General features: G+C 47.9%; 1 protein-coding gene across 11 annotated transcripts in view; it reads right to left on the reverse strand.

Annotated features, from left to right (window-relative positions):
• BICD1 (BICD cargo adaptor 1) overlaps positions 1 to 23,014 on the reverse strand; it is a 185,689-nt gene extending 162,675 nt beyond the window's left edge. For 2 of the 11 annotated variants that reach the window (XM_083181321.1, XM_083181322.1), the window contains exon 1: positions 22,507 to 23,009. In XM_083181321.1, coding sequence (XP_083037447.1) covers positions 22,507 to 22,719 — 213 coding nt within the window. In that variant the 5' untranslated portion in view covers positions 22,720 to 23,009. Of the gene's footprint in view, positions 1 to 22,506 lie in introns of all 11 variants that reach the window. The other 9 variants (XM_083181326.1, XM_083181327.1, XM_083181324.1 and 6 more) reach the window with 8 other exon arrangements.
• Positions 23,015 to 26,095: the final 3,081 nt, after the last annotated feature.

Genomic DNA, 26,095 nt, shown 5'->3' on the forward strand with positions numbered 1-26,095 from the left:
AGTGGGACAATAAGGGATCAGAAGACAGTGGTTCCCAAACTTGTTTTGATCACGGCAACCTACAATGTTGGATTTTTTGTTCACGGCTCTCCTAGGCCAAAAATTTCTTGTGGAGAAATTTAGAAAACAATAATAAACTAGGAGCTGCGCCCCCTTAAATTGTGAACGTTTGTATTGTGTGAAATATGGTTAGAATTGTATGAAAGATGCCTGTATTGCAACTTGAGTTATAGGTGAAATGTGTTAAATAGAGAGCATATGATGTGGAAGGGGGTGTGTATTGTTTTGTTTAATTAAAAAGCGGTTACAGAGTAAGATGTACAATGATAGTGTGGATGGTACAGTGACATTTGTGGGTGTTGGGGGGGGGGGGGGGCTGTGTGTGCATGTTGTTGAGGTGTGTGTGTGTGTGTACAATAGTATAGTAGGGTGTTTTTGAGTCAGCGGCTCCCCACTGGCGGAGGTCACGACACAGGAAAACAGGAGGCTGGGTAGTGATAGGCGTGTGTGGGCATAAGGGGGACTAAAGAGGAGGGTGGGGACACTGTGCAGCTTCTGCCAGTGGGTGAGGGTCCAGCGTTGGCAGTACAGGAGTAGGGTGCATGAGAGCAGGAGGCTGGGCTATGAGGCATGATAGGGGTATGTGGGCAACACAGCGTCAGTGACTCCCCAGTGGTGGAAGTTACGGTTCAGTAGAGCAGGAAGCTGGGTAGTGATGGGCATACGGGGGACTAAAGAGGAGGGTGGGAGACACTGTGCAGCTTCTGCCAGTGGGTGAGGGTCCAGCGTGGCAGCACAGGAGTACAGGACGGTGCCCCTGAGTCAGTGTCTCCTCCTACTGGGTGGGAGTTAGGGTGCATGAGAGCAGGAGGCTGGGTGGTAAGCATGATAGGGGAATTGCTGGGGCAGGGGGGGGGGGGGGTGCAGGAGTAATGGTGGATGGTGGCTGTGGAGTAATGGTGGATGGTGGGCGTGTAATGTAGCCCTGGCTTTGCGGGGGGAGGTGATGTCAAGGGGGTTGAACGTTATACACATGAAAACGTTATACACATAAAACACTGGTCTTTTCCCTAGGGGGGGCGGGTTTGTGTATGCTGCTGGGCGGGAACGTTAGCTACACAGGGGATGAGTGACAGATCTGGCTAAATATATTAGAGATGAATCACTTGTTTGCCCATCACATGGGGCCCGATTCAGAGCTGCAATCAGTTAGACACTTCCCCGCCAGAGTGAAATCTCACCCCTGTGCAAGGCTTTCCGCGGCCATGCAAATACTTGCTAATCTGTTCGCAATCACGGCACCATCGAAACCCCCCCCCCCCCCCTGTGTGCACCGACAGAGTAGCCTGTGACTTACTCAGCGCTATGAAGATGATGCTTAATGGGGGCGGAGCTAACATCAGAGGTCCTCCCACCAAGCGCCCGGTTTGCCGCCTGCGTTTTTCCAGACACTCACAATAAACGTCCAGGTCCCTGGTGCAAACGGGGACTCCCATGAAATGCTAGGCGCCCCCGTGCTGCAGTGTTATCGCCCGGCTATCACTGATAATAAAATGTAAAGAAGAACGATACTCGCTAGAAGATTAAGCAGCATTTTCATTCCCCCCTGTGTAGTAGAACGTGCCCCTAGAATGTCCTGTTCCCAGGATGTGTATGTCACTAGCACAGCCAGAGTCAGTTAGCACAGGGGCAGACACACTAGTATTGTGTACCGCAATGTAACTGGGAGTAAATAATAAAAAGAAAGCGAGCGCTTGGCAATTCATACATATTTCATGTGGCGGTCACTAAGTGGCTCTGCAAAGATCCGAAAATAGCAGGGACGGCAAGAGAAAGAAATAGATTGTCATAATGCAGCTAGTAGAGCAAAGCATTATACCCCGCCAGAGGAGACTGGGGGGTCTCTGAGAGGGATAAGAAACCACCTATGTTGTTTAGGGCACCAAGGGGGAGATTTGTCAATGCTTGGATAGAGATAAAGTACCAATCAGCTCATAATTGTCATTTTTAGAATGCAGCCTGTAACATGACAGTTAGGGGTTGATTAGCATAAGAAGTCATGGATAATTAGAAAATCCTTGAAAACCATTGTGCAATTATGTTAGTGCAGCTGAAAATGGGTTTGTTAGAGAAGCTTGAAAACTGGCCTTCCTTTGAGCTAGTTGAGTATCTGGAGCATCACATTTGTGGGTTGGAATATACAATCAAAATGGCCAGAAAAAGAGAACTTTCATGTGAAATTGTTCTTAGAAATTAAGGCTATTCCATGCGAGATACTGCCAAGAAACTGAACATTTCCTACAATGGTGTGTACTACTCCCTTCAGAGAACAGCACAAACAGGAGTAGAAAGAGAAGTGGGAGGCCCTGGTGCACAACTGAGCAAGAAGACAAGTATATTAGAGCAGTGTTGCATTAAGGTTCTGGGGGGCCCGGGATACTAAAAACAAGGGGGCCCTGCTGGGGGGGGGGGGGGGGGGGTGCAGTTTAGAAATTTAGAAGGGGGAGTTCAGATTAGACCACTGGGCAGGGGGGTAAAGTTTAGGTGGTGGGGGGCGGCAGTCTGCCTTACTTGTTTGCAGTTGTGTCGACATTTGGGGAACAAACATGTCAACCTAATGCCAATGTCAACCTTTTGACCATGACCTTAGGCATGTCAAACTTTTGTCTGTGTCGACCTAAAGCCTGTCAACACTCAGTGGTCGGCACAATGTATGTACGCTGGTGCTGCTGGCCGGATCCCGCCTCCCGCACATCCTGCACACTCTGGCCAGTGACAGACTTGGAACCTGCCAACACTATTGGACAGCTGAGCTGTCCCTAGGCTGCCCTGTACAGGGCGCTGGTGGCTCATCTGTCAATCAACGCACTGGATAGGGAGCAGGGAGCATAGTGCTGCAGATCGGAGATCCGATCTGTGGCGGGGGGGCGTTCAAAAAGGGGGGGTCCAGGGGTACTGACCCCCTGGGCCCCCCCTTTATCCGGCTCTGCATTAGAGTCTCTAAAATGGGTGTGGTATAGGGGTCCAACAGTCGGGATCCCGACAGACATGATCCCGACGTCGGGATCTCGACTGGCCGGACCCAGACAGCATGCTAAGCTCCTTGCGGGCTCGCTGCACTCGCCACGCTGCTCGCCACCTGTTCTATTCTCCCTCTATGGGGGTCGCCACCTATTCTATTCTCCCTCTACGAGGGAAAATAGCAGGTGGCTGTCGGGAACCCGGCTGTCGGTGTTTTGACAGTCGGGATCCCGATGTCAGGTGAATGCCTGTCGGGATCCCGACTGTCAGGAACCTGTCCAGCACCCTTGAAAAATATGAGACTTTATTAAAAAGCAATGCGTCCATGGCTAAACAATTTTCATTTTGAACATTTTTTTGTACATGGTAATTCAGTTTATCCTCTATGTAATACACAATTCACTTTTCAACCTAATCCTTATCCCTCTCCACCTATGTGCGCCAACATTTGACGACTCGGGCAATCCCATCAGAAAATAAAGCTGGTGGTGGTTGCTGAGTTATCATGTACAAAAATAAGTGTACAAATGTGTCCGTATAGGCATTACTTTTTCAATTCAGCCTGGTAGTCGCCTCACAGGTCCTCAACTGGCAGCCAGTGTCAATGTCTACAGTGAAGAGGTGGCCTTCTAGGCAGTCCATAACACTTTTTTCAATCTTCCTCTGTCCAATATCTGTGTTCCTTTGCCCGTTTTAATCTTTTTCTTGTATTGGCCAATCTCAGATATGACTTTTTCTTTGCCACTCTGCCTAGAAGGCCAGCATCCCGGAGCCGCCTTTTCACTGTAGATGTTGACACTGGTGTTGATATGGACGATATTTTTTGCAATTTGCTCAGGGTGTACCCAGCTTAACCCCTTCACGACATTTGACGTATATATACGTCATGGTCGGGAAGTACTTCCCGACACATGACGTATATATACGTCATGACTTCTAACTGTCACTGCGTCTAGAGACGCAGTGACAGTTAGGTGATGTCTGCTGTCCCTGACAGCAGACATCCCCCCTCGCCGCCCAGGGGGGGCAGGGGTGCCCCCCCCGGTCGGCGATCGCTGTGATTGGCTGTTCAAATCTGAACAGCCATTCACAGCGTTTCCTGTGTTACCGGCGGCTAAGCCGCTCGGTAACACAGGGATTCACTGGTGATCGGTGCTGTCAAGTACAGCACCGATCACCACCGATGTGCAGCCCCCCCTCGAACCCGCCGGGCACTCACCCGGCAGCAGCAGCAGCTCCCCCGGCTCCCCCGGAGCGTCTGGAGCGCACGCAGCGCTGCCCTCCTCCCCCCTCCCCCCCGCAGCAGCAGCAGCAGCATCAAGCTGCAGAAAAAGTAAAAAAATAAATATATGCACTGAAAAATATATTTATATATATATATATATATATATACACACACATATATATATATGTGTGTGTATATATATATGTATGTATATATATATATATATATATACACACATATATATATATATATGTGTGTGTGTGTGTGTGTGTATATACCGCACCGATTACCACCGATCGCCAGCCCCCCCCCCCCCCCGGCAGCCCCCCTCCCTCCCACCCACCCGGCTGCCGCAGCGCCAGCACCCCTCCCACCCCCCCGCCAGCCGCAGCGCCAGCCCCCCTCCCAAAGCTGGTGACTAAAATGGGGTCACTTGTGGGGGGGTTCCACTGTATTGGTGCTTCGGGGGTCTTGCTAATGCGACATAGCACCCACCATTCATTCCACCACCAAAAATCACTCCTTCCCTTCTGAGTCCTGCCATGCACCCAACTGGTATTTTTTGGTCACACGTGAGGCATTGCCGTACTCGGGAGAAATTGGGGCACAGATTTTGGGGTGCTTTGACGTGTGACCAAAAAATACCAGTTGGGTGCATGGCAGGACTCAGAAGGGAAGGAGTGATTTTTGGATTTTGCAGCACAGATTCTGGTTGAATGACCCCCGAAACACCCATACATTGGAACCCCCCCACAAGTGACCCCATTTTGCAAACTACACCCTTCAGGGAATTCATCAAGGGGTATAGTGTACATTTCAAACCCCCCGGGGTTTCACCAATTTTGATACAACTGAGCTGTGAAAATGAAAAATTAATTTTTTTCATTTTCACTGCCCAGTTGTACCACAATTGGTGAAACCCCTGGGGGTTTGAAATGTACACTATACCCCTAGATGAATTCCCTGAAGGGTGTAGTTTGCAAAATGGGGTCACTTGTGGGGGGGTACCTAACTTTTAGCATCTTATGGTGCCTAGAAACCTACATGGTGCCTAAAAAATAATCTCATAAAAAGGAGGCTCCAAAATCAAGTAGGTGCTCCTTCTATTATGAAGCCTGTGGTTTGGTCACCGTGCACACTAGGGCCACATATAGGATATTTATGAAAACCAAAGAATTGGGGGAATCAATTTTTAGTCACATTTCTCTAGTAAAATCTACTGTGTTCCTTAGAAAAATGTATTAAAATTGCAAATCTGCAAAAAAAATTAAATTTTGAAATTTCACCTACACTTTCTTTTAATTCCTGTGAAACACCTAAAGGGTTAACAAACTTCCAAAATGCTGTTTTGAATACTGTGAGGGGTGCAGTTTTTGAAATGGCATCATTTATGGGGGTGTCTCACATACAAGTCACTCAAAGTCACATCATAACTGACCTGGTCCCTAAAAAAATCAGAGTTTGAAATTTTCTTGAAAATTTGAGAATTTGCTATTCATATTTGAAGCCTCCTAGTGTCCAAAAAAATGAAAATGAGGTTGAAATAATGATGGCAACATAAAGTAGACATATGGTCTATGTTAGTTATTCACTATTTTGAGTGGTAAGATTATTTGTCTCACAAGCAGAAAATTTAACATTTTGCAAATCGCTAAATTTTCCATTTTTTTACGACATTTTGGTATTTTTCACAAAAAAACACAGACTGTATCGACGAAAATTTACCACTAACTTGAAGTACAATGTGTCACGAGAAAACAATCTCAAAATCACTGGGATAAGTAAAAGCAAAAAAAAGTTATCCCCACTTAAGTGATACATGCCAGATTTGAAAAAAAGGGCTCTGTCAGGAAGGCAAAAACTGGCTCTGTCATGAAGGGGTTAAGGAGCTGGTTGGTCGAAACTTTATCTCTCTCAGGGGGTGAATGTAATAAAGTCAGATTGGTCAACGTGTGGGCAAATGGCCATTTTATTAAAGCGGCAATCATTTACAAGGTAAAACCAGGTTGGTCTTGCAATGTAAATGATTGCCGCTTTAAAAATGTGGGCATTCTCGGCCGAAGTCCCGCACGCCCGGAGACTCCGATCTTATAACATTTATCCCCAAGATTTAGTACATAGACCCCTTTACTAAAGGGACATTTTTAAATATTTAAAATTAAAGCAAGTCTGCATATTTGGGTGTCTCCAACACAGCATTTTGTGTCCAGCTGTTTCCAGTTTAAATGAACATCGATACTGATACCTGGTAATCTCTGAGAGGAATGCAGGGTTCACTTCACTACATTCCAACATCAAATGGACCTCATAAGGGACATGCAATGGACACACAATGCAAACCACCTTGTTCTGTTTTGTGACACCCTTTGCACCCTGAGGGAGCTTAAAGATAATGGGGCAAATGTATTAAGCTGGGAGAAGAGATAAAGTGGAGGTAAAGTGAAAGGAGATAAAGCAACAGCCAATCAGCTGTGTTTGAAAATTACAGTTAGGAGTTGATTGGCTGGTGCTTTATCTCCTGTCTCTTTATCTCTTCTCCAGGCTTAATGCATCTGCCTCAATGGGAGAACAGTGGGACTGTCTGTGTTTCGTGTTGCCCTTTTCTGTAGTTGAAGTCTTTATTTTTAACACTTGGCCTGGAAAAGAGCTTCTCTACCAACGTGCAACTATAAAGTGCAAAATGCGTCACACTAAAAGCCTTTGGGCTTAAACGATGAGACGATAGCTTGCTCCCGCCCGGGTGAAGGTGAAAATATTCACCTCCATTCCATGGAGAAGCATCGGCTTTCGATAATAAAAAAAAAAACAGATTGAGACGCAACCTTCACCAATTCAATGCTAGTCAAAAAAATCAAACCTATTTTTACGGAATGAAAATTAAATAACGCTACACACAACACAAAACACCCGTAAGCACTTCTGCCAATTCAGCTCATCTTAAAATTGTCTTCTGCAAAATAAAACCTTTGTGGCACTGGTGTGCTTACTCGGGAGTACCTGATTCCTCCCATAAGCCTCTGCAAATCCCTGCTCCTCCGTACATCCCACCATATTGCTCCACAGACCCATGTGACTTAGAGAAATCTTGGTGCAACTGCGCAAATCAAGCCATGGGACATCACAGAGAAATCCGTGCACTGTACCTTGACAATTCTCAAGTATCCTTGTGCCAGATGTATTAAAGACTTAACAAGTGATAAAGTGGAGGGTGATAAAGGGGGGTATTCAATCCTGGCCTAATTTTTCGACAGGTGAAAAATCTGCACTTTTCGCCCGTTTTTAGAGCAAATTCACCTCACCCTGTTCAATCCTCGTGATGATTTTGTCGCCTGTATTTTTGGAACCAAGACTGGTCCAAGAGTCCGGGGCTCGTTTCCGATATACGGGGGACCCCTACAGTTTTTGTCCCCCATATTATTGGAACCAGGACATGCTCAATGAGTCCAGGGCTGGTGTGGAGGGGAGACCACACTCCATTTAAATTTTAATTTAAACTTTGACATATTTAAAAGTTGTAAAAATTAAATTTTTACTTTGACATATTTTATTGCACAAATCTCACTTTGTGCATGGTTCTGATAAAATCGCCACACTGAAACTGGTCTATTGTGTTTGCGAATTTTGGGAACGGTTACCAAAAATCGCACCCTACTACATTTGCAAACTGTATACTTTATAATGGGGAAACATCTGAATGAGATTTGGAGTGTGCTCATTTTCCGACAGGCCAAAATGTGCAAATTCACCGGCAAAAAAATTTTATACCACAATTTGCATCCTATTACATGTGCACATGGGCGTAACTAGAACTTTGTGGGCCCCACAGCAAAATTTATAATGAGCCCCCCCCCCCAGGTCTTTACCATATTAGAAGATGCAGCTGCAGGCGGCGCACCCTCAGATGCCCTCACTGTCTGTCCAACTGCAAGACCTAGTCTTTCCTTCCTCCTTCTCCGTTTGTGGCAGCGGTCCTGTGAAGGTGGAGGCACCTGCCTGCCTGGCCTTCGAGAGTCTCTCTTCCGGATTGGCGAGATGATGACGTCATCAACTCGCTAGTCTCTTCCAAGCAGGAGGCGGGGCTAGCACCAGCAGCTGCAGCCGGTTTGGCGTGCAGTGCGCACGGACTCGTGAGATGATGACAGTATCATCTCGCGAGTCAAAGTGACCATTATCATTCTTCCATCTCCACCCGGCTTCTCGCCCAGCACAGCCCAGCCCGGCGCAACCCCCACTCCCGGCTCCTTACTTTTCCGAGGCGCAATCTGCTTATAAGGCGGACGCGGCAGCTCTTTTGAGAAATAATAAAATTACTTAGCAGCACGGTTGTGGTGAAGGGGAGTGCTTGCTGTCCATGGGGTCCGGTAGCAGCTGTACCCCCTACACCCTCGCTAGTTCTGCCACTGCATGTGCAAATTACACGAAACAAGCAAATTTGGCCGTTTTTTTTTTTTACTAAAACTCTCATAATTCAGAAAATCTCATCCCATTTCTTGTCACCCACAATCTTTTTATACACAACATTTTTAATTTGTATATATATAGCAAATGTGAGCGACGCCGGCATTTTTAGCGGATATTTTGAACACCTCTCCCAAATGTGATTTGCACCTTCAGTTGACCTTAGGTTTGTAAATATTCTATTGAAACTTTTACTTAGTACATGATTGTTCTGTGTTTTTCAGCCACCTCTTCCTATCATCCGGCCGAAACCATTTCCTCCACGGTGCGCGGGTGACGGGAAATCTTTAAGAACGCAACATCTCTTTGGCAAACAGAAAACGCCCTAGAAACAGTCTGCATTGGTCTATTCCTAAAGCCCAGGGACTCGCACCCTTCGGATTACCGTACCTCACACAATGAAAACATTAGCCGTCTGGTTCCTGCGAGAAGTGCTGTAATTGATGTCATCTGCCGCGGTTCTTATGCAGTAATTGTAGTCAGGAGCACTCTATGCCAAATCTCCTATTAGGAGAAGCTGCGTACTGTATATCCAATAATTCAGTAAGTGGTTTATTTTAGACATGGCTGACATTGTATCCTGCATGCAGAAGAATTTCAGAAATGATATTATATACAGCTATAGCTTGTAATGAAGACATGCAGGACGTCTGAGTATGAATATTTTATGCTGGCATTAAATGACTGCGCTCCGCATCTCTGCTTATCATTTACCCCATTCCAGGATGCAGAGAAAGCCATGAATTATTAATTATCGCTATGTCCAGTCTGGCTGCAGCTTTGGGTACCGGAATGCCATCGTCATTCCTAGTAGGTCATATTACCCCAGTATAGACCCTGATTTTTCAAATTGGGGGTAAACAGAAAAGTCAGAGTCAATCAAAGGATTTTATTCATTAATATGGGAGTCTTAGGGGGTTATAAGGCAAATTCACTCTCTAATGGACAAAACCATGCTGCACTGCAGGTGGGGCAGATGAAACATGTGCAGAGAGAGTTAGATATGGGTGCTATATTGTTTCTGTGCAGGGTAAATACTGGCTGCTTTATTTTTACACTGCAATATAGATCTCAGTTTGAAGTAAAACCCCCACCCAAATCTAACTCTCTCTGTGCTCTCATTTGCAAGGTACCAAGGGGATTCAGTGACGGGGGGGAGATTCGGCCGGGTGGCATCTCAAACCAACCTGAATCATGCACTTTTTTTTTTAAAGGTTCTGCTAAATACTGAACCTCTGCTTGTCAAACATATGCGGAAAAGGAAGGGCCACATGACTGTCTACAATCTCACCTACATGTAGCAATATATCAAAGGAAACACAGGGTTAATAAGTTTAAATTATTAAGGTGCCACAAGGGGTCTGCAGCGCCGTACAAGGGTGTAAAATTAACACAAGGCAAAAATACAGCCCGATACAGACAAATAAATAAATTCATACAGATACTGTACGTAATGACAGCGTTCTGTTAGCAGGATCATGTAGAGAAGGCAAAAGGGGAGAGGGCCCTATTCACAAGAGCTTACACTCTCAAGGAAGCAGTTTTAGAATACATCCTATGAAATTTGAGATGTTTTAAAAGGTCAAATGAGTGAAAATATAGATTGAAGCCATTAGGGATTTCTCTCCGCCCTTCAAAAAACATGATGGCTGACACCGTTACAAAGGAACGTGATGTGCGCAGGACACAATTACCTTCAGCTTGCACAGCAAATACAAGTATTCCCAGGGGAAGGACGACAGAGAGACATAACATAGGAATGCCAAGGTAAAACGATGCCGTCTGCCTCCCCGTATTAGTTACACGCGGCAGAAGATTTAGCATAGGAAACAATTATTTCCGTGAAATTCAAGGTTAAAATCGAAACCAGAGGAATCCAAATGTGTCCTCGAGGCGCTCTAACGTTCCACGTTTTATGTATATACGTGGCCCGGCACCGATGGTTGAATCACACTGGCTAATGTACTGAGTATGGGTCATTGGGTCGATATACATCGGGTCGACCACTGAATGTTGACAGGCCTTGGGTCGACACAGACAAAAGATCGACACAAACATTTATTTATTTTATTTATTTATTAACAGTCCCTGCCCCACTGGAGCTTACAATCGATATTCCCTACCACATGTACACGCACACACAGACATTCTAGGGTTAATCTGTTTGGAGTCAATTAACCGACCAGTATATTTTTGGATTGTGGGAGGAAACCGGAGTACCCGGAGGAAACTCACGCAAGCACGGGGAGAATATACAAACTCCACACAGTTAGGGCCATGGTGAGAATCGAAATCATGACCTCAGTGCTGTGAGGCAGTAATGCTAACCATTACACCATCTGTGCTGCCCAAACATTAGGTCGGCATGTGGAAGGTTGACAAATTGTCGACATGGAGTTTTCACTGTTTTTTGTTCCAGAATGTCAACACAGTCGACACGGGCACTGTGTTGGTGCACCGCGACCCCCTATTATGGCTTGCTGTGCTCGCCATACTTCGGGCACACTACTATATTCTCCCTCCACGGCCCAGTGGATGGCAGGGCATGAAGTACCGCCTGTTGGCACATGTCGGCTTAAAAAAAACAACATGTCGACTTTTTGACTGTTGACCTTCACCATGTCGACCTACTGCACACGTCAATCTTTTGACCCTGTTGACTTTTTGTATGTGTCTACATAAGGCCTGTCGACCTTCAGGGGTCGACCCAATGTATGTTGACCTTAGTTGTGTCAACCATTTCCCAATGTACTAATTAAGTCACCTGTGGCCAAGCATAGTTATAATTTAAACCTGAGCTGTAAAGATACGCACACACTGGTCGATATATAAGGTGTGCCTAAATGAGGAGCCTCTTGCTGCAGCGGCGTTGTTACTAATGGCAGCGAGTTAATGTGTTTGCCGAGACATGGCGTGACGCTTTTCCCAGTTGCGCATGTGTAGCGAATGAAAAGTTGTTTTGCGCTGTCGGATGCACGATGGATTTCTCCAGATCAGCGCATTTATCGCAGGATAAAAGTGGTGTACGGAGAGCGGTGTCTGGCGCAATGCACCATTTGGGAATGAGATCCTTCGCATCAGAAATCGTGGCAGAGTAGGTGACAACGGGCGCCTACCCGGGCCGTAGCAATTCCTTGATGCTTTGGCGTCCCGCCTCATACCACTATAATCGTGCGGTACGGCCCGCGTGCGGCCGTACCGCCGATGTTTTCAGTCTGCACATGCGCAGAGGTCAATCTGCGCATGTGCAGCCCAATTCGCCGCAGACGTAGTTCGTCCGCCGCAAAGGGGGCGTATAGGGGCGTGAGGGGCTTCATACCCTCATTTCCCTATGCATACGCCCCGCGTTTCATGGGCGTTCCCATGCAAACGCTGGGCGTATGCATGCTAATGAGGGTATGACGCCAGTGATGGGGGCGGGAAGCTGACGTCGCCGGATGTCAGCTCTCAGCCCCCATACAAGCTATCACACGGACGATTGTCCGTGTGGTCTCAGCTTGCGGGACCTGGTGGGGCGTGCGGCCCTGCCTTCGATGGTCGCCGACCATCGAATGCAGGGGGCAGCTCCCACCATGGTGGAGGCGTACGCCCCACCATTTTCTTGCGGATCGCCAGCCGTCCGTGTACAGACGGCCGTGGCGATCCGTATCGTGGGCGGGGATTGGTTTGTGCGGCCGGAGCACCGTGTGCGGCTCCGGCCGCACAGATCTGAATAAGGGCCTATAACAGGACCCTGCAACCAGTGTCTGAGTCTAAATAAAGGCCAGTAATATCGATTTATTGTTATTTAAACAATAGGTCGACACGCACCACAACAACATTGATAAAAGGTTGACTCAAGCAACCGGTCGACATAGATATAGTCGACATGTTAAATGGTCGACATGGTTTTTTTCACGATGGTACGCGATACACTAATTGGGGGTCCATGTGGTGGTGTTGACAGACATAAAAGAAACCTGAAAAAATCATGTGTTGACTTTTTCCTTGTTGACATTAGTGTCGACCTTTTGACACTGCTGACCTAGCGAGCTACAATGAGCAGCAAAAAGCGAAAGTCAGAATAACTGTCAGAATGAATAATAAATAAGCCCCGTAGATTTGGTAAAGTCACCATCAGAGACGGGGGTCAAATTCGCTACTCAATGATCAGGACTGAATTGGTCCCGCAATGTCAGCGTATTTGCCTATTTTGCGCACTTATATACGTCACTTTTAGTTAAAGATGCGCCGGATGGTTTTTACCAGATTTACTCCGATCTCAAAGTGGTATCTTACTGGCTATCCAAAACATGAATCTGAAGTTACTAAAATTTGGCAATAAGAAGTAAATCCGAACCTGCACATCTCTACTTTAAGTACACTACAGTTTATTATTAATAACCAATTATTTATATAGCTCACCCATATTCCGCAGCGCTGTACAGAGAATATTTGAACAGTCACATCCGTCCCTGCCCCAGTGGAGCTTACAATCTATATTGCCTACCACACGCACACACAGACATTCTAGGGTTAATCTTGTTGGGAGCCAATTAACCTACCAGTATATTTTGGGATTGTGGGAGGAAACCGGAGTACCCGGAGGAAACCCCCCGCAAGCACGGGGAGAATATACAAACTCCCTACAGTGGGAATCACACCCATGACCTCAGCGCTGTGAGGCTGTAACGCTAACCATTACAAAATCCGTTTATGCTAACGGCAGGTGGCTCCGGTACTTATGGGTATTCATTGAGCAGACAGGTCTGTGCGAATGTTCCTTTAAATTATGCGGAGCTGATCAGAACAGAGACGACTTAAAGGCTTACAGGGGATCAGGCACCTATGCATTCTCCTGCTTCCAGGAACTGTCTGGCCTCCACTCATAAATTCTGCATGACAAAAAAATACCGATGCACAGCGTTAGCAGATTCCTGCTATATAACTCCTTCATGAGCATCAGCCGATTCCGCAGAGCTGCGTAACAGAGTGATCAACGTAGTATTCACCGGGTATTAATGGGTTAATGTAGTAATCCACCTTCAGCCGACTTTAATTTCTTTTTTCCTGCACATCCTTGTGGTGCTGACATTTGCAGTGTCAACACTGTTATTGTCGACCGTTTCACTACGTCCCGTTTGAAACTTCAGCTGCAAACGAAGGCGGGCACCCGGACACCGGGACACCGCAAGTCTGAGTCATTCCAGACTGACTTAGATGTGCGAGCAGGGTAAAAATCATTCGATGGTCGCCGGAATGATCCCCATGGTGTAATACAGTTGTTCTGATCTTGTGTTTCATAAACTGCGGAATTGTGGGTAAAATTTGGATGATATCAGATATAAAACCAATGTTCTGGATGTGTAGTGACTGTGCGTAGATGATGTGTTATGTAAGAATGTAATTATCGGTACTTGTGTATTATCACGGCACCCGTTACGTAGTTAGCGTAGCGTCCCTGTCAGAATCAGTGTAGTGTTCCCGCGGCCAGCGTAGGCAGCGTAGTCAGCGTCCCTGTCAGTATCAGCGTCATGTTCCCGCCCGTTCTCGGCTAGCCGGAGCTTACATAGTTAGCGTAGTCAGTCAGCGTCCCTGTCAGTATCAGCGTCTTGTTCCCGCCCGTTCTCGGCTAGCCGGAGCTTACGTATTTAGCGTAGTCAGTCAGGCGTCCCTGTCAGTATCAGCGTCTTGTTCCCGCCCGTTCTCGGCTAGCCGGAGCTTACGTATTTAGCGTAGTCAGTCAGCGTCCCTGTCAGTATCAGCGTCGTGTTCCCGCCCGTTCTTGGCTAGCCGGAGCTTACGTAGTTAGCGTAGTTAGTCAGGCGTCCCTGTCAGTATCAGCGTAGTGTTCCCGCCAGTTCTCGGCAAGCCGGAGCTTACGTAGTTAGCGTAGTCAGTCAGGCGTCCCTGTCAGTATCAGCGTAGTGTTCCCGCCCGTTCTCGGCTAGCCGGAGCTTACGTAGTTAGCGTAGTCAGTCAGCGTCTCTGTCAGTATAAGCGTCGTGTTCCCGCCCGTTCTCGGCTAGCCGGAGCTTACGTAGTTAGCGTAGTCAGTCAGGCGTCCCTGTCAGTATCAGCGTAGTGTTCCCGCCCGTTCTCGGCTAGCCGGAGCTTACGTAGTTAGCGTAGTTAGTCAGCGTCCCTGTCAGTATCAGCGTTGTGTTCCCGCCTGTTCTCGGCTAGCCGGAGCTTACGTAGTTAACGTAGTCAGTCAGGCGTCTCTGTCAGTATCAGCGTAGTGTTCCCGCCCGTTCTCGGCTAGCCGGAGCTTACGTAGTTAGCGTAGTCAGTCAGGCGTCCCTGTCAGTATCAGCGTAGTGTTCCTGCCCGTTCTCGGCTAGCCGGAGCTTACGTAGTTAGCGTAGTCAGTCAGGCGTCCCTGTCAGTATCAGCGTAGTGTTCCTGCCCGTTCTCGGCTAGCCGGAGCTTACATAGTTAGCGTAGTCAGTCAGGCGTCCCTGTCAGTATCAGCGTAGTGTTCCCGCCCGTTCTCGGCTAGCCGGAGCTTACGTAGTTAGCGTAGTCAGTCAGCGTTAAGCAGTTAGCGTAGTCAGTCAGCGCTTATTACATTGTGTGGGAACCATTGACCATTTTAACCTGCCTGACATGACAGGTGTGAATGTGTTCCTGAAACACCTCCACTATCCACACCAGCCCGAAGCGTGGCGAGCGTAGCTTCGGGCTGGCGTGGATAGTGGGGGTTTGAAATGGAGGCATTTGCCAGTATGTAACATGGAGCACTGGCAAATGCGTCCTTTATTGTGCATGAGACGCACTTGCGAACCCCCCCCCCTTACTTTGTGCAGGAGACGCACTTGCTACCGAACCCCTAACCCTGTCTGTCTACCTGAAGCGGACACAGGCACGGTTGCCATACCCTGCCGCAATAATTACTGAGACGTTCCTGCGTCTCAGGCAGATGGAGCGCCTCTCCGCCGGCGCCTGCATGATCCCCTCTCCGCCGGTGTCCGCCAGCTGTGTGAGAGGCGCTCACTAGGCTTGCCAGGGATGCCGGGGACAGTACAGTGACTAGCTGCCTGATGGGGACACTACGCTGACTACGCTAGGCAGCCGTTGGGCTACGCTGACACAGTAGCTTAGCCTACACCGAAAAAGTAGCGTAGCCGGGCGCCGTGATAATACACAAGTACCTAGTTATCTGTTTACATTACGGTTTTTATCAACAAATATGGATTCTGTCATAAAGTGACAACGGCCGTACCCACTGTCATGTAAATACGTTGTCATACTCTTGTGGTATGTATTAAAACCGTTTTTTGCAAACAAGAAAAAGAAGACCGGTGAGTGCATCTGTGTTTCATAAGACTATATATATATATATATATATATATATATATATATATATATATATATATATATATATATATATATATTACACAGTACTCTTCATTCTACAATACTGAATTATTCAAATTCGTCGCCTCGATTTCAGATTACAGCCTAAATTAACATCTAAATGAACAACCACTAGCTCACTGGGGTGACATTTTACACTAATTGGCATGTATTTGGACTGAAGAGAATATCACACCCCACACAATCACAAAAGAGAACATACAAACTAGACTCAGATGAAGGCTGTATTCTGTGCCAGCAGCGTGAGGCAGAAGTATTGCTAAAATGGACTTTTCAATATTTGCAAGAAGACAAAGACGTCACTTGAAGGGGGCTGTTGCTATGGGCAACCAAGCAGAATCGACTTTTTATTTATTTAGCACCTGTTTAGAAGATAATAGGTAGGTTCTGATTGGTTTCCCATAGCAACATCCCATGTGAAATAGAAATAGCATCTTAGTATATTTCCCCTGAAATGTTCAAGGACTGACAAAGTAATTCTGACTGTGACCCTTCACAGCTGTCATTTACTATCTATAGCATATGTATATGTCCGCTGGTCTTGTGACTCCAAAATTACCCGCTGCATGACATAAGAGACTTCCAAAGCTGTCACTGCTTTATATACACTTGTCTAGGTAAGCATATTGAACATATCCATTACACGTCCCTTGCAATATTATATATATATATATATATATATATATATATATATATATATATATATTTGCTAGTTAAAAGCCTGTCAAAGGCTTCCTTTCTCCATATCCTACCGCCAGTGACCACTAAAGTTCCACTCGACGTACCAAATTACTCCTTTGTGTGCTAAAAGATGTTATAACAAAAAGCAATTTTTGCAGGGACGCTGACGTTCTGATTGAAACTTGCTGAATATGAAGAGAGGGACCTGTGAAGACAGAGATTGGAGGTAGGAACAGATAGGGACTGGGGGGTGGGGTGGAGAGTTTGGGGGACTTAAGCTCCAAATGAAAGAAAAAACTGTCACAGCTCAAAGTATATTGCAGACGCCATCATTTTGACGGGCTTTGAGCTACTGTATTATAATACACAAGATTCAAGCATTTCGGATAAGGGTTATTCCACTGTATTATATTAAAGGCAAACACACACACTCATGCACAGGCACACACACACACACTCATGCACAGGCACACACACACACACACACACTCTCTCTCGTCACTTGTGTATTGTAGTAGGAATTATTTCTGTACCGGTCCTTAATGTGGGCACGCAAACGGCGAGGTACCTAGGACCCAAAAGAGTCTTCAACTGGGTCTGACAGCCGTGCCCTCTGTTGTGCTGCTGGTTATCCCGGCTCATAGACACAATACAAGTGACCACCTGCTGCACCCGCAGGCTGAGGTCACTGATCAGTTCACCCACTGTCCCAGCCAAATCCACTCCACTATTAGCACCCGTCGTGCAGGGAAACAAAACAGCTGCATTAAGTCCAATTTATTAATTGTTATCACTCAGTTATTGACTCCCCCCCCCCCCTCTCTACTTGTGTATGCAGCTCAATCTGGCATCATCGTCAACTCATGCTTGGAACTCGGAGATGTCACTCAACTATATCGTTAACGATATCTTCAGTGTGTGAGCACTATAAAGTTCCCGCGGGATTACAGACGATGTCCTTAACGATTGTCGGGTGGGATGGGGTTAGAGTGACTCGCAAGGGTGCAAATTCGCGCCTGAGCAAGTCAACCTGAATAAGGGCCCAAGGGTGATCATTCTGGTCAGGCTCTGATTGGTTGGTGCACTAGTTATATGCAACGAGTATCACCATCCACCAGGAGTTTTAACACTCCTTAATAAATCAGCCAAGCGCCTCATTGCGCACAGCCTGCTGCCTCTTCCTACATAACCAAGTCTCCGCCAAATGCTGATCAGCAAATAATGTAACAATAAATATATGCTTGTATACAGCTCTATTATACAAGCACAAAGGCTGTAACAATGCAACATCAGAAAAGCAACATTACTGCTATAACACTGAACGCAAGGCCCCATCCACCAAGGCCTGAGCAATACTGTAGCAAGCTTGCCCTAATGCTGACACTCCGCAATGCTAAGTGAGACCCAAAGGTGCCCGTCAGCTGGAACAGACGCTAGCAGGAGATGGGATGTACAGCTAAGCATGTGGGATAAATCCAGCCGGCTGCAGTACAGACAGTGCAAGAGCTGACAGTGCAAATAGCAGACAGGCCAGGCCTGCAGCTACTACACACTGGCCTCTTCCTCCAGCACTTGTCTATGTCCAGGCTGGTGCCACGGGACATTGACATGGGCATTCTGTTATACAGCGGTAGGGATGGAGAGCCACCCTTCCTCTGCCAGAGGGCTGCATGTGGGATTAATGCCACTGTGAGATGGATGGATGGATAGATGGGGCAGCACAGATGGTGTAATGGTTAGCATTACTGCCTCACAGCGTCATGGGTTCTATCCCCACCATGTGTTATATATACGGGGCAGCACAGATGGTGTAATGGTTAGCATTACTGCCTCACAGCACTGAGGTCATGGGTTCTATTCCCACCATGTGTTATATATACGGGGCAGTACGGATGGTGTAATGGTTAGCATTACTGCCTCACAGCACTGAGGTCATGATTTCGATTCTCACCATGGCCCTAACTGTGCGGAGTTTGTATATTCTCCCCGTGCTTGCGTGGGTTTCCTCCGGGTACTCCGGTTTCCTCCCACAATCCAAAAATATACTGGTAGGCTAATTGGCTCCCAACAGAATTAACCCTAGAATGTGTGTGTGTGTGTGTGTGTGTGTACATGTGGTAGGGAATATAGATGTTGTGAAACTACACATCCCAGCATGCTTTGCCACAGTTTTCCTATTAGAGAATGCTAAAACTATTGCAAAGCATGCTGGGATGTGTAGTTTCACAACATCTGGAGGGCCAACGTTGGACATGCCTGGTCTACACTGTGAAATTGATATCGAATCGAATTTAAAAGTACAGATCTAATAGAAAATCAAATCTGACATCGAATCTAAAGCAAATTGAAGTGTGTGTGTACACAGCTTGAGATAGATAAATAGATAAGAGTTAAGCCAAGTACACACATTTAGATTTGCTTTAGATTTGATGTTAGATTCGATTTCCTATTAGATCTGGCATCATATAATCCCAATCGATTTGGCATTAGATCTGTACTTTTGCATTTGATTTTGATTTCACAATGTAGGCACAATGTACTCATTTGATTTACTGGATCGAATTCGAGATTTCCTTGGCTGCACAGTCGATTTTTCTATTCGATTTTGAGAAAACGGGAGCGGGCATCGAATCGAATGCAGATCGAAAGTGTCCTAAAAACCATTCAATGTGGATTCGATTTTGCTTCTACAAGCAAAATCGAATCGAATACATGGAAAAATCTAAGCATGTGTACACAGCTATAGATAGATAGATAGATAGATAGATAGATAGATAGATAGATAGACAGGCAGATACATGTGAGATATAGATAGATAGATAGATAGATAGATAGATAGATAGATAGATAGATAGATAGATAGATAGATAGATAGATAGATAGATAGATAGATAGATAGACAGGCAGATACATGTGAGATAGATAGATAGATAGATAGATAGATAGATAGATAGTGGGTAGATAGATAGACAGATAGGTCAGAGTGATAGATAGATAGATAGATAGATAGATAGATAGATAGATAGATAGATAGATAGATAGATAGATCAGAGTGATGATAGATAGATAGATAGATAGATAGATAGTGGGTAGATAGACAGATAGATAGATGATAGATAGATAGATAGATAGATAGATAGATATAGTGTAGTAAGGACAAGCAGCGGCACTCACAGGATTTTTCAAAAAACTTGTATTAAAACGTGACCAAAACCAACGTTTCGGGGACTAGCCCCTTTGTCAAGGTGTAGGTACCTACACCTTGACAAAGGGGCTAGTCCCCGAAACGTTGTTTTTGGTCACGTTTTAATACAAGTTTTTTGAAAAATCCTGTGAGTGCCGCTGCTTGTCCTTACTACACTGCATCCCTGATCCTGAGGGCACCAAGGTAGTTGCATCGTTAAGTTGGAGTGCCGGGCCGCACAAATACCTAGATAGATAGATAGATAGATAGACAGACAGACAGACAGACAGACAGATAGATGATAGATAGATAGATAGATGCTGCATTATTACAGCACTGGTGACGTTTGGCACTGGGAATACAGAAGATAAGGCACTGGTTCCTGGTATCGGACAGCTGGTGACAATGGGGGCTGATGCATATGCATGTGTGAGAGGAAGAGGGAGGGCGCTGTTATTGTAGCCAGTCCTGTCTCATTGGTTGCTTAATACTGGACTAAGTGAAGTCACCAAAGCATAACAATGGTTGTATGATCTCAGCCAAGACTTCCTACAGCTGCAGACTGATGCCAGGCCCAAGTCTGAGAGCATATGCACAGGCCCTGGATAGAGGGGGGACTGCGGCCCTCTGCACTGTCCTGCATATAGAGGGGCTAAGACTCCTGCATAGAGGGGACTACATATAGGGGCCCTGTGAGCACCTGTCTATTGGCACTGCTGTCCCTGCACCTGTCTAGTGGCACTGCTGTCCCTGCACCTGTCTAATGGCAATGAGAGCATCTGCACCTGTCTAGTGGCATTGAGAGCACCTGCGCTGTCTCTGCACCTGTCTAGTGGCACTGCTGTCCCTGCACCTGTCTAGTGGCACTGAGAGCAGCTGCGCTGTCCCTGCACCTGTCTAGTGACACTGAGAGCAGCTGCGCTGTCCCTGCACCTGTCTAGTGACACTGAGAGCAGCTGCGCTGTCCCCGCACCTATCTAGTGGCACTGAGAGCACCTGCACCTGTCTAGTAGCACTGAGAGCAGCTGCGCTGTCCCCGCACCTGATTAGTGGCACTGAGAGCACCTGTGCTGTCCCTACACCTGTCTAGTGGCACTGAGAGCACCTGCACCTGTCTAGTGGCACTGAGAGTACCTGCGCTGTCCCCGCACCTGTCTAGGTGCACTGAGAGCACCTGCGCTGTCCCCGCACCTGTCTAGTGGCAAATTTGTACTGCGATCAGATCTGAATAAGGGCCTGAGAGTACCTGCACTTGTCTAGTGGCATTGAGAGCACCTGCGCTGTCCCTGCACTTGTCTAGTGGCACTGAGAGCACCTGCACTGTCCCTGCACCTGTCTAGTGGCACTGAGAGCACCTGTGCTGTCCCTGCACTTGTCTAGTGGCACTGAGAGCACCTGCACTGTCCCTGCACCTGTCTCGTGGCACTGAGAGCACCTGCACCTGTCTAGTGGCACTGAGAGCACCTGCGCTGTCCGTGCACCTGTCTAGTGGCACTGAGAGCACCTGCGCTGTTCCTGCACCTGTCTAGTCGCACTGAGAGCACCTGTGCTGTCCCTACACCTGTCTAGTGGCACTGAGAGCACCTGCACCTGTCTAGTGGCACTGAGAGCACCTGCGCTGTCCCCGCACCTGTCTAGTGGCACTGAGAGCACCGGCGCTGTCCCTGCACCTGTCTAGTGGCACTGAGAGCACCTGCGCTGTCCCCGCACCTGTCTAGTGGCACTGAGAGCACCTGCGCTGTCCCTGCACCTGTCTAGTGGCACTGAGAGCACCTGCACTGTCCCCGCACCTGTATAGTGGCACTTAGAGCACCTGCACCTGTCTAGTGGCACTGAGAGCACCTGCACTGTCCCCGCACCTGTCTAGTGACACTGAGAGCCCCTGCACCTGTCTAGTGGCACTGAGAGCACCTGCACTGTCCCTTCACCTGTCTAGTGGCACTGAGAGCACCTGCACTGTCCCCGCACCTGTCTAGTGACACTGAGAGCACCTACACTGTCCCTGCACCTGTCTAGTGGCACTGAGAGCACCTGTGCTGTCCCTGCACCTGTCTAGTGGCACTGAGAGCACCTGCGCTGTCCCTGCACCTGTCTAGTGGCACTGAGAGCACCGGCGCTGTCCCTGCACCTGTCTAGTGGCACTGAGAGCACCTGCGCTGTCCCCGCACCTGTCTAGTGACACTGAGAGCCCCTGCACCTGTCTAGTGGCACTGAGAGCACCTGCGCTGTCCCCGCACCTGTCTAGTGGCACTGAGAGCACCTGCACCGTCCCCGCACCTGTCTAGGGGGTAAATTCCTGTCACTTTGCACTGCACCTGACAGCAGCATCTTCTTCAGCACCAATACGCCATATATATATAAAACAGCTGCTGAGGTTGTACTCAGCAGAGCTGTATATCCTGCAACGGTCCACAGAGTCTTCTCTCAGACCCACAGCACCCATCCTAGGAATGTCACCCATCACTGTCACACCCTACACCCTCAGCATCCCCATCCCAGGACCTCAGCCCTCGCAGGTCCCCACCCCTCCTCCCTGACAGCAGCATCACACCCAGGTCCAGCAGCAGCAGGCACTGACCTCCTTGAGCTGATCCAGCTCCTGCTTGAGGGTGTCATATTCAGACTCCAGGTCATCATACTGCTGCTTCAAGGAGAGCTTCTCCTCCAGCACCACCAGCCCATACTCTGCAGCCTGGATCTTCTCCTGGGTGGTCTCACTCAGCTCCTTGGTCAGCCTCTCAATCTCAGCCTTATAATCCTCCACAGTCTGCAGTACCTCCTCAGCAGCCATAGCCCCTTGTCCTGGGAGTGAGACTGGCTGGACAGATGGGTGGGGAGGGGAGAGGATGGAGAGAGAGGGTGGGGGTAGAGAGATGGAGGGATGATGAGGAGGGAGGCTGGTATGTTGCTATCAGTGCCTCACCCACAGATCTGCAGCATCATAGCATGCACAGGCCCCACCACCACCACCATGCCCTCCAGGTCCCTGTGCCCGCTGTGCCCCCCGCCAGCTGCAGTCCCGGCTCTGCTGCTGCTTATTCACAGGCAGCCCGGGGGATAAGGATGAGGAGGATGCAGCGCCATCTCTCCGGGGCAGCGGTACTGCAGGGTGAACTTTCCACCTGCTACTCCCCTGCTGCAGGCTGCGCAGTGGTGCAGTCCGCCACTAGCCGGCATCTTCAGCATCACCGGGCGGCAGAGCACATGTCAGAGCGGGGGGGTGTCCGGGGGCTGCTGACACACAGCGCTCTAGTGGAGTCACTAGCAGCCGGTAACAATGGTCATTAGACAGCATTAGAAGATGACACTTTACGGAATACTAATAGTACTATACATGTGCAAGTGGGATTAATAATATATTATCAATTCCATTTGTCAGTATACAATGACTCATGTAATTAGATTTTTATATCTGTCTGGACAGATATTAATCATCATGTGTCTATTATTATTATTCCTGGTGTCCTGGTTTGGGGCACAGTATTTGTATATGTGCTTTATTATTACTATTATTGTCATGCATGGTGTCCTGGGTTGGGGTACAGTATTTGTATGTGTATGATTATTAGGTACTGCTTTCCTAGCATGGCGCCCACGATCTAGATTGTATGTGTGGGGCTGATATCTCAAGCATCTCATGCATCTTATGTGTTTGTGCGGCATAAGATGCATGAGATGATGCAATCGACGCAATCTACGAGATTTTTACATTGGAATCAATGTAAAAAGCCCCCAAAACCCCAATTTTATTTGCTAACCCCCCCTCATGGGTGAAATGGCCTCCCCATTGTTAACGCCACCCCACTATTGACACCAACCCGAAGCGTGGCGAGCACAGCAAGCCCGCGAGGGGCAGCGGTACGCGTCCTCCGACCTTTTCATACCCCCACTATCCACGTCGGCGTGGAGTTGACTTTACATAGTGTGGTGAGCGCAGCGAGCCACCGAGCCCGAAGCGTGGCAAACGCAGCGAGCCCCGTGAGGGGACGCGGAATACATGTAAAGTAGTTTGCGTCCCCTCGCGGGGCTCGCTACGCTTCGGGCTCGGTGGCTCGCTGCGCTCGCCACACTATATAAAGTCAACTCCACGCCGACGTGGATAGTGGGGGTACGAAAAGGTCAGATGACGCGTACCCAGTGCCGTAACTATAGCACCGCAGCCCCCGCCACCACGGGGGGGGGGGGCGCTGTGCATATGGGGGCACCGGGGGCTGCGGTGCTATAGTTACACCTCCCCCCAATCCCCCGCAGGCTTACCTATTTCGCTGGTCCCGGCGGCTCCGTTCTTCTGCTGAGGACCACCAAAAAATGTCCGCCCCCATATAGCACACTGTTCTCTGAAACTGTCTGCTGTATGGGGGCGGCCATTTTGTGGTGGTCCTCAGCAGAAGAACGGAGCCGCCGGGACCAGCGCGAAAGGTAAGGCTGCGGGGGATCGGGGGGGGGGGTTTGAATGGGGGGGCGCCCAAAACGTAGCTACGCCGCTGCGCGTACCACCGCCCCTCGCGGGCTCGCTGCGCTCGCCACGCTTCGGGTTGGCGTTGATAGTGCTGGTGGCGTTAACAATGGTTATTGGGGGCTCACGATTTTTTTATCTCATGCATCTCATGGATCTTATGTATCATAAAAAATTGGATCCATCGCGTTGATTGTATGCCTTAAGTACCTTAAACTTAAGGCATACAATCAATGAGACGGGCGCCGTGCTAGGAAAGCAGTACCGATTATTACTATTATTATTATTATTATTAATCATGGTGTCCTGGGTTGGGGTACAATATTGGTATATGTGTATTATTATTACTATTATTGTCATGCATGGTGTCCTGGGTTGGAGTATAGTCACACATTATAGACATACTGATAAACTACCAAAGAATCAGCTCCTGACATTTTTCAAACACAGGGGCAGATGTATTAAGCTTGGTGAAGAGACAAAGTAGAAGGAGACATTGCACCAGCCAATCATCTATGCTTGAAAAAGGACATTTAAGGGGTGTACACCATACCTGCCGACTTTTGCAAACTCCTCTCCGGGAGAAGCTTGGAGAGGAGTGAAAGGGGGGCGGGAAGAGGCTTAGTTTTAGGGGCGGGACGAGGCTGATGTCACCAAGCCCCACCCCCACGACAGAAAGCCGCATCAATTTTCGGGTCCTTGGATGGGGGAGGGGCAAAATGACGCGAAATGACGCAAATCGCATCATTTAAGCCCGGCCCCTCCCCGCGGATTTCGGGACATATTATTATTATTGTAGGTCAATTTGTCACCTTAACAGCGATCTTTACTAACCTTCTAAGCAATTTTGATTATGTAGTCAAAATTGCTTAGAAGGATCGCTCCGTGTGTACACCCCTTTAGGAGTTGATTGGCTGGTGCGCTCTGCGGTGGCTGGACAGATGGGAACTAGCCGCAGGGACCCCATCACTGCGCATCCGCCACAGAGAACCCCTGCCCGCCCAGCGCTGCCCCTGTCGCCCCGTGGTTGATCCGCCACAGGACATCACTTCCGGGGCGCGCCTTGATGATACTTCCGTTTGGCCGGCACTTCTAACTCCAAGATGATTCGGAACGGACACGGTGCGGGATATGTCCCGGAGAACCGTACTTGGTGTGGTGCGATGGATGGTGAGATAGGCAGCGATCTGCTGCTGCGATTGTACGACCCTACATCACCGGGCTTGATATAGAGCAGCGCGTTATATGTGTACTGCAGGGTCTATACAATATGTATGACAGCCTACAGCATGTGTGGGAGTATGTGTTGCCCCTCGTTCTGCTTGCTCTTTAAACTTTAGAAATATGAGGGGGGGGGGTGAGAGGAGGGGACCCCCACAATTTTTGTTGTCCCGGGCCCACACAAACCTTAATCCAGGCCCGGTTTCTCCAAGGCTTAGTACATCTGCTCCATCATCTGTTAAGGATTACATTAAAATTTTCTGCATATAACCAACAAATCATAACTATAACATAAACAGAAGCAATTGATAAATGTCTGCATACAATACATATTGTATATGTTCATGTATACAGTAAGCTATAGCATATACTAAATATTGCTTATCAAAAAAAAAACATCATAGGGTTTGTTTATTATAACACGTTCAGCCGAACCGCTAAATAATTGGGCATTGGGCATGCAGACCCCCGCTGATGGGGGGGGTGGATT

The sequence above is a fragment of the Crinia signifera genome, chromosome 4, assembly GCF_055691185.1.
Source record: "Crinia signifera chromosome 4, ASM5569118v1, whole genome shotgun sequence".
In the NCBI taxonomy this organism is placed as follows: domain Eukaryota; kingdom Metazoa; phylum Chordata; class Amphibia; order Anura; family Myobatrachidae; genus Crinia; species Crinia signifera.